The 9,776-nt window shown below is 52.8% G+C and overlaps 1 protein-coding gene across 1 annotated transcript in view; it reads right to left on the minus strand.

The window, feature by feature from the left end:
• LOC104378058 (transducin-like enhancer protein 4) overlaps positions 1–4,733 on the minus strand; it is a 105,816-nt gene extending 101,083 nt beyond the window's left edge. Inside the window, 4 exon segments of the mRNA XM_086629682.1 lie at positions 1,540–1,584; positions 2,980–3,043; positions 4,152–4,249; positions 4,689–4,733. Coding sequence (XP_086485808.1) covers positions 1,540–1,584; positions 2,980–3,043; positions 4,152–4,249; positions 4,689–4,733 — 252 coding nt within the window.
• Between the last annotated feature and the right edge of the window lie 5,043 nt (positions 4,734–9,776).

Genomic DNA, 9,776 nt, shown 5'->3' on the forward strand with positions numbered 1-9,776 from the left:
TTTGCTTTCAAACGCCTGTAAGAATTTCCAACGTAGGTGGCCTGTAAGGACTCTGGTCTTTGTGAATTGCTTCCACATCTACTACTTCACTGACTGGGATTTTGGGGGGGGTCTTTGGTTTTTGGTTGTTTTGTTGTGTTGGTTTTTTTTTTTTAAAAGTGGGACCTGAAACAATCTGGCTACACATTTAAGAACAGACCCGACACCTCTGAAAGCCAGTGATCAGTATTCCCACCAGCAGCCGCCACCTTAGAGTCACCACGTACACACAGTCCGATCAGCCGCAATCACAGCCTTTTTCTCTCAACCCTTTGTTCAACGCACTTGTTGAGTCTTCACCGCACCTGTGAGGAGGACAACAGGTCTACCTGTATGTCTGTAAACACGTTATGTACAAGGTTCCCACAAGTCTGGTGCAAAACGCTTTGAGGCAGGAAATCCCACCAAATCCCACCATCTTCATATTTGCACACCATCCAGTGCAAATGGCCCTCATCACTACTGTGGCACTGGGATGCTAATGGAATACAAAATACAATAAATAAGATGAAAAAACATTTGACTCGTATGTCTGCCCTCAACAAGATAAAGAAATCCTATTTCCACAACCCAGAGAAGTTCCAAATCCCAAACTTTTGAACAGAAATGCATACAAACCAATTTTCAGATGGTCCTTCTTCTCCCATACAACCATTTCTTTATTTCTGCAGTTTACAATCCCCAGCAATGCTGGCGAATTGCTCAACCATTCGCTAAAATGAGTTGTCAGTATTAAACTCCACCATATAAGGAGTTTCCTCACTGGAAAAGAGGTCAGATGTTTAATTCATTCTCCTCTTGAGAAGGTTAAAAACACACATTACTGAACAAGAAACTCTGATTTACACTACCATGCTCTGACTAATCTCCTGCTAATCTTGGCCTAAGTGCTAGACTTCAAGGTACAAAACTGAGGATGCTAACATCCTCACAGAAAGCTCATTTACTCTGTCCTGTTTGAGATGCGAAGACACTGGTTTTGGACAAAGGTTCAAGTAAGCAGCCTGAAGGAAACAGAAATATGGCTGTGCACCAACTGCTTTTGTAGCTCCAGCTTGAATTGGTCCAGGTTAACCGAAGAGAACGGTCTTCTCCACACGCAGACACAAATCCCTGGATGCCTAATGCATTTGTGATGTAGCTACCATCCCAAAAAGTAAATTCCGAAGGCTCGAAATCAGACAGATCCGAAGGTACGACCCACATACCCATTCCTGCTCACATACGCCCTCCCCATGCACTACAGAACCGCCTGCGTGTGCGGAGATTGCATGTGGAAAGTCAACCGAATGATGCACAACTGGTTGCCAAGACCATAACCTACACAGAGGCCATATACCATACACAAGATGGAAGTTTCAGGGCCAAGTTAAGTATGAAAAAATTTCCAATGCACTCAAGCATGCAATTACAGCAAGCCACACAGAACACACATCTGTTTTAAAACCGATGGGAGAAATTTCGCAGAGCGTTCTTATACAAAACAAATTAGCTACCTACCTGTTTATGCATCTCTATATTCAGCCCATAGGACATCTCGTAATACTAGGAAAGAAGATGATGACTCTATTAGACCTTGCAATTGTGAAAACCATTCCAAAATTCACTTTGACTAAAACAACGCCATCTTTACAAAGACATGCAGACCTAAAAACATTCACTGGCCTTGAAGAGCTCCTGGAATTTGAAAAAGCATTTCACGGCAACCTTTTTTTTTTTTGCTTTATCTACATTGCTTCTTGTTAAATTTATGAAGAACAGTCAGAAAATAAGGAAAAAAAAAAAACAGACAATAAAAAAAATCATGAAAAGTAATCACAACCAGACTTAAAGATTAGAAGCAGAAAAAAATCCACACAGAAAATGCTCAGGATTTTATTCCCCAGCACACACAAAAGATGCCAAAAAAAAACGCCCAAAGTGCTTGAAGCCAGACCCACATATAAATCAGCAATGTCTAACAGACCGGTTCTTCAATATTTTAAATTAAAAACACAAAAAAGCTGCAATTAAATTGCAGGGATGCAAAAAATGAAAGAGCATGGAAATTCAGAGCCAAAGCAGATGCACCAATCTAAGTATGTCCCGTTGTGCCTGAGTACTGCGGGGAACTCAGTTCAGTGTGTAATGTTAGTACCAAACAATCTCCAAGACTTAGGTGTATCAGGCATGAAAAAGGCAACTGCAAGCCTTAACACTTGCTTGTGCTCTTGATTAAGAATCTTTCAAGGTTATTTACTCTTTTCGTAAACACAAGAGCGTTATTTGTCATGTACATACGGAAAACGGCTAATCCTTCATAGATGTACAAGAGAGCAGATTAGCACGAGCTCCTCTGGAGTCCTCATGATCCATCACACAATTATGTATTTAGAGATGTCTTCCTACCCACGTTACTTAACCAGGCAGACCACAACCAGCGAGGAAATCCCTTTCACAGCCCAGATCCCCGCCATTCTGAATTTAGTGAAACAACGAACCAGCAGCCCAAGTGCAACAGTTCTTCTAGGAAGAAGGCTTCGGGTTTGCACGCGTATACGCACAGTTTTGGCTTACTTCCATCACGAAAAAAAACACTATCCCAAACCGTTTTACAGAGAGATGATCGTTGGGAGAAGTCGACAAAAGCAAAAACATCATCCCCAGGTATGCTACAAAGTTGTGCAACGGCTTTAAAGGGCTGACGAGCAATCTGCTAGCATTTGGAAGAAATACACCCAATTGCTCAGAAGGTGAAAAAGCAGGTTTCATGCAGAAACCAACTGCTGCAAACAAGTTATAAACCCCCGAAACTAAGGATTTATAATGGAAGCACTGATGCAACCTCAACAACAGCAGCGCTACTATAGTCTTTGTGTTCGCCTCCAGCAATCCAAATTTATTTCGGTCTCAGAATACCAAGCTAATAGACATTTTAAATTTGTTATGCAGCTTGCTTACCATGACATAATGTCGCTGCATCTCTGTCTTCTCACTGGCCAGTTTTTCACATTCTAGCTTTAAACTGTTCAAGACATAAAAAGGAAAAAGCATGGATACTTCATAACACAAAACTGACATTCTTCTGAGCACAGGGTACTCCCCTTTCCAAGCCTTTCTCCAACACACAAACGGAAATCTGCATTCCAGCTCTTGCTTGGGAGTTCAGGGTGGGGTTTGTAGTTTTCCTCTTTCAAGAGATATTGTGCAACGTCCTCATCTCCTAAGCGAACTGCATACAGTACACAGGAGAGTATTTTTCTCTGACAAAAACAAACCAAAACTGGTTCACAGAAGAAGCACGCAGGGGTGCATACTTATAACACTTAAGCTTGAGAAGCCACTTACAAATCCATAATTTGGGTTTCCCAGTTTTTATTACATGAGTTTTTAGAAACACCCCTTGCTTTCACTCAACCCACAGAGGAATCAAACATGGATCACCACTTCGAGAAGCAAAAAGTCGCTAGTTTTTTTCTTTTTTCTTTTTTTTTTTTTTGCTCTTACTGATGACAGAACTGCAAGGAAAATACTGCAGGTAATTTTAAGGAATATCGTGGTAAACATGAACACCTCCGCTGTTTTTTTGTTTGTTTGTTTGTTTTCAGAAGCTCGCTGAGCAATCCTGCCAGAAGTCACTTGTCACTTTGAGGACACAGCACTCTCCCACCTAAGGATAATGAAATAGCTCGCCGCCTCACTTCCAGGTTATCAGCACTTGACATGTCAATGAAAGGCGCGAGGGGGCCGAGCCAAGACAAGATGCGTGTCCTGAGCGGCATTTTGAAGAAAAGCAGAGGACGAGCCCAGCCAGCCACATATTTTTCCATCCTCACCCACCCCTCCCCCCCTCCCAAAAAAAAAAAAAACACAACACACCACACCACAAACCGGAGCGTGAGGAAAACACGAAAATCCACTCGCCCCTGTGAGTCCCCCGCCCCGAGGGCCGGGAGCGGCGGCGGGATGCGAAGGGGCCGGCGGAGCGGCGCCCGGTTGGGGTGGGTCAGCCCCGTGCCGGGACTCCGCCGGGGGGTCCCGGCGCCTCCGCCCCGCCGCCCTCCCGGGCGGCGGCGGTGGAAAGCGGCGAGGGGCGAGACCGCGCGGGCCTCGGGGAAAGTAGGCAGCGTTACCTGTGGTACTGAGCCTGCAAAAACTGAAACTCCTCCTTAATCCGATCGCAGGACTCGGAAATGGTGAATTTAAAGGGCTGCGCTGGCTGGTGAGGAGCCTGCAAGCAAGCAACAGCGGGTCTTTTAATCGCCCCCTCTCGCCCGCCCCGGCTCCCCCCGCCCGGCCACCACCCCCAGCCCGCCGCCGCGGCCCTCGCACCCGGGCTCCGCGGAGGCACAGCCCCGCCGGACCTCTGCCCGCCCGGGGAGCGGCGGCGCGATGCCCGAAGCGCCCCGGGCTGCTGCCCCGACGGGGCCGCCGGCGGTGCGGGTCCGCCGCCGGGGGAGGCGTCGCCCGCTCGGACCCCCCGCGCCGGCCGTGGCTGCGGGACGCGAGGCGGGCGCCGGGACCGCCGTGCTCCGGGCGGGGGCAACTCGGAGAAGCCAACCCCGGCCCGGGGCGGCGGCGGCGGCGCAGCGGACAACAATAAGAAAATGGCTACAACTCCGCGGTGCCCGCACCGGAGCGCTGCCCGCGGGGCCGCCGCCGCCACTCACCGGGTGCCGGGTCTGCGGGTACATCTTGCTCAGGTCGCGGATCATCCACGCCGCTTCGGGGGGCGCTGGCGGCCGGAGCGGCGGGGATCAGGGCTGCAGGCGCGGCGGTGGCGACGGCAGGCAGGGACGCCCCGGCCCCGCCGCCCCGGGGCTGGCGGGGCACCGCCGGCAGCAGCGAGGCGCGGCGGCGACGGCGGCGTCCGCGGCGCGCGGGGGCCGCTGCCACATCCCCCGGGGGCGGTCAGCGGGCGGCGCCGACCGGCTCTCCCGAGCGCCGCCGCTCCGCGGGCTCCGGCGGGCTGCGAGCCCCGTGCGGCGGCGGGCGGGCGAGCGAAGAGGAGGAGGAGGTGGAGAAGGAGGGCGGGGAAAGCCCCTCCGCTGGCGCCGGTGCGCGCTCCGCCAGAGATCCCCGCAGGCAGTTTTCTCCCCTTCTCCAAACTTTTACTGCTGGCGGAGGTTTTCCCGGCGCCGAGCGCAGCAGAGCGCGGAGCGGGTCGCCCCGGCGTGGAGGGCGGCTGCGGCGGGCGGCCGCCTGCCCCGCGCGGTGCTACCGCCGCGGAGGTGCGGTGCGGTGCCCCTTTTGTGTGGCGGGCTGGTCCTCGCTCCTACCGGCCGGACCGCATCTCCCCCGCTAGTGCTGCTTGGCCGCTCTTTTTTCGTTTCGTTTTTTGTTTCTTTTTTTTTCGTTTTAATTTAAAAAAAAAAAAAAAGAGCGCGAGAAAGATGAAAAAGAAGATACGGTCCGGGCTGCTTTATTTATGTCTTTTTTTTTTTTCCCTCCTCGCCTTTCGAAACTCCGGGAAGTGGCGGCGGCAGCGGCGTCGCCGCGCGGAGTGAAGCGAAGCGGAGCCCCGTGCCCGGCTCGGCCCAGCCCTGCCCGCTCCGGTCCGGCTCGGCTCGGCCCGGCCCTGCCCGCCACCGTCGCTCCGCGCCGCTCCCACCGCACGCTCTGGCGAGGTGACTCCTTTGACCAAATTTAGCAGCGGCTCGTCATTAACATTCTGATACATATTCACAGCAGCCGGAAGGCCGCCGCCCGCGGGGCTCCCTGGGAGTCGCAGTCCGCCCGTCGCCCCCCCCCCCCTCCGCCTAACTCGGACGCCGCCGAGCCCGAAACTTCTCCTCCCGTCGGGCACTGCGGCTTCGCCCGCCCCCCCCGCGCGCCCTCGCCGCCGCTCCGCCCATGAAGGGCGTCGCCGACGACCAATCGGCGGCGGCCGCACATTAATCGCCGTTCTGTATTAATGCCCATCATTTCCCCGCTGACAAATGGGCAGACGGGCTCCAGGAGGGAGGGAGGGGAGGGCGGCCCCGGGCTCAGCCCCCACGTGGGGGCCTGACGCCGCGCGGGCCCGCAGCCAATCAGGCCGCTCCCCCTGGCTCTCCGCTTGCTGTTCGCCCGCCGCCCGAGGTGGAGCCTCGAGATCGCCGGCGTTCCGCGGCGCCGGCGTTCGAACAGGGGAAACATTTGTTCAGCCGTCAATCAAAGTAACGTGGGCCGGTGTCGGCTGTCGCTGCCGCCGCTCCCGCCGCCTCCCGCGCGCGGGGCGGTGGCGCGGCGGGGGCGAGGGGCGGGGGGGGGCGCCCGCCCCCGCCTCCCGCCCCCCGCCCCGCCCGCGGCCGCCGCCGCCCGCCCGCGCCGCCGGGGACGCGCGCTAATTAGGGGGCAACGTCTCCTTAAAGAGACAGGCGCGGCATGGCGGTACCCCCCGCGGGCCGTGGCGGGAGAGACGCCGCCGCCGCCTCCGGGCTCGCGTTCCCCTGGCTCGCCGAGGGGCTCGTCGGAAGGAGCGGGCTCTGCGGCGGGGGGAGCTGCCCTCCCTCCCCCCGCGTTGCCTACCGTGAGGGACGGGCGGTCCCCGAGAACGGCTGGCGGGGCGGGCGGGCGCCCTGCTGCCCTCGCGTCGCCCCCGCCCGTTTAGCCAGGCTGCGCGGGGCAGGGGCCGGCCTCTCCGCGCAGCGGCCCGTTTAGAAGCGTTTACACCCGGAGGGCGCCGAGGCCGTGGCGGTGGGGCCGAGGCGGGTGCCGGCGGGGCGGCCCCGTCCGTTCGGCGTCTCCTGCGCCGCCGTTTCCTCCGCCGTGCCCCGCGGCGTGGCCTGGGCAAGCACAGCGGGGCCGGTTATCATCGCTGAATGCGGTGTGGTTTAAGGCTCCTTTTCCTGCTGGCCTTCCTTAAGGGGCTCAATCGTTCCTCTGGGAAAGCGGTCGCAGTGAGAGGGTGTCAGCGACTCGCAAGAGTAAGGCTTAAAGACCCGACCTTTAAACGGTGTTTTGTAAAAGTGCGCTGGCACCGGACGCCCCGTCTTCTGCCGGCGTCAAGATGGGAGGAGGGCGGCAGGGTCCCAAGGGCCCGGTTCCTGAAGGTGCAGTGAGCGCACCTGGAAGCTCCCTGTGGAAGGGAAGGGGCAGGTATCTACTCCGGCATCTCACCAGCAGCCTGGCTGCAGCTGCCGCCGCCTCTGCGGTCTGCCGGCCGGCGAGCAGCCTCAAGGAAATGTCTTCCCAGGCCCGCACGTCGCATGCCCGCTGCACTGCTGCCGCTGGCAAGCCGTAACGGGAACGCCCGATTTCCCCCCCCCCCCCCCCCCCAAAAAAAAAGACCCCACCCAATTCTGCACCTGGCGGTGCTGCGTCCTAAGAAGACCCCCAGAACAAGTTTTCTGCAGACAACGCCGTGCGGTGACGCACACGTGAGGGATAGGCTCAGACATTTTTTTAATTTTTTTTTTTTCTCTCTGTGTCTGTCATGCTTAGATTTGCCTTCAAGCAGTTTGTATTCCTGATGAGCTGCAGTTTAAACCTGCATGCAAAATAGATGCAGTTTAGGCACGTCATTTTTGATGCCTGTATTCCAAATCTATAGTCTCAAAACTTGCACTCGGCAATTAGTGCCCTAACGATGGTAGCTAAATTGTACGTACTGAGATTTGTGGTCGTGAATTCTCTTTAGTACCCACAGAGCTCTGGCTAAGGCCTGCAGCTGCCAAGCGCCTTGAGGCCTTGATGGGACGTGACACCCAGGCTTTGCCACCGAGGTTTTGCCGTGCTTGCGACACCTCGGGTCGCTGGTCCTGTGGTCAGGAGCTCAGGACTCTGAAGCAGAGCAGCAGTGGTGCTGATGAAGGTGTTAACGGCCTCCATCTTCCACCACTGCCTAGGGCTCAGAGCCGCAGGAGGCATGGGATCCAAATTCCTCCTGTTCCTGAGGTACACTTTGTAACCAAAATCTGCTTCCTCCATGGTGAGTGCTACAACTGCCCGCATTGGGAGTGGTTTGTGGCAACTGATCCTGAATCCTTTTGAAGCAGTTTTTTGCCTAACGGGTCAAGTGGTCCCACTGGGAAATGGACAAAAACATGTCCTTCTCACCTTCTGTTTTTATATCACCAAAAATGTCTACACGTTAGGTATCGCAATACCTCAGCCTTCAGCCTACTTGCATATTTTGTTCCCACTTGAATTTTTTACTAAGTTCATGGTTCATAATCAGTGTTCCAGGGAGATTTAGACCTCTAAGTGTTGTTTAAAGATTTGGAGATAAAACACTTGCCTAATTACGAAAATACCACTTCTCATGTGTCTAAGTCTTCCCCCACCAAAAATGCTTATAAAAGATTGGTCATGAGCACCCTTCACTAGGCAGCGCAGCATTTCCTACTCCTTCGAAATAGAGGACGTTCACCATGTGCCAGGATCAAGTCTTGACATTCAGGAGCATGGCTGCCAAATCTGCAAATGCTTAAATGCCTGTCACCCAAGTGCTTGAAAGCTGTGCAAGAACAGAACAGAACAACTCACTCTGCGGAGCCGCAAGCGTCTCTGGAAACGTGATGGGCAAGCTCAGTGGATTTTACCATCAAATCCCCAACCTGGAGAAAGACGAGCCCGGGTACAAAATAACACTGTATCTGAAGAAATTGGATTCTGAAAGTAACAGCAGGATTCATTGCTCCTTGTCACCCTGCTTGAGTCTGACAGGAGGTACAGAGCTCCAAACGGAAAGGTGTTCAACACCTCAGAAGGCAAATGCGTACAGCTTTTTGGTCAAAGCAGTCCCTCTTCTTCTTTTGGAGGCAATTTGTCACCAACGTTCGTCGAAGCTTCAGCACTGTTTGCTCTTCCTTGACCATTAGTCTTCAGTGAATTAGTCTTCAGTATGGCTAGAAGTAGGGCCGAGTTTGATTTGCTAAACTTTAGTAAGACGTATATATCTACATACTTAACTCTTTGTGTAACTAATCACTGTGTGTTTTGACGGAGTTTTGCAGCATTCTGGCAAGATCCATGAAACCCAGAAGTTTACGAGAGAGTGCACTATAACTTGCTACTTTTAAATGATGTGAGTTAAGATCAGAACGTCAATGTCATTCTATTTTCCTATCTTTTGTCACTTCTGACACAGCCTTGATGGGTCTTTAAATATAGGCTGTTTTGTATTTTAAGTTCCTTGTTTTTTCCTTCTTTTGTGAAAAATCTGTTATGGTAGGTTATATAACCTGTACTATTATCTCACAAGTGGAGAAGGTAGCTTTTAAATGTTTTACACATCTTGCTAAAGATTTCTTATAAGTGAATCGACTGCAAGAAATATTTAGGCAGTTTTATACGCACAGTAAGTGTGCTGAATTTTGACTGGTGCAGAAAAACCCTTAGGAAACATCACAGAGGATCCAGGGGTTGTAAAGCATTGCATCCACTCTTTTTCTGCTGTTACCAAGAAAAGCAACTGGCTGTTTCAGTCCTATTAATTCAGAACTAGTCTGCTCTTGTTTACATTCAAAGTCTAAGGTCTGAAATGAACAGAACAATGTATGCTTACACGTGTATTTTACAGGATAGGTGAGAAAGAAACTCTCTTTTCCAGCTAAGATTTTCTAACACACTTTCAGGCTCTGGTAATGTTTTTTTATAGTTGAGTCATAACCTTAATACAGAGATTTATCAATGCCAGAGGACCTTTAATAAAGGGTCCAATCCTACGGCCATTTTGTATGTAACCCCACAGATTTCCTGTCTGGAATGACTGTAGCTGAAGACCAAGAGACTTGTGCCTAGCACTGCAACTTATTATGGTTTATTTTGCGACC

The sequence above is a fragment of the Tauraco erythrolophus genome, chromosome Z (assembly GCF_009769465.1).
Source record: "Tauraco erythrolophus isolate bTauEry1 chromosome Z, bTauEry1.pri, whole genome shotgun sequence".
Lineage (NCBI taxonomy): Eukaryota > Metazoa > Chordata > Aves > Musophagiformes > Musophagidae > Tauraco > Tauraco erythrolophus.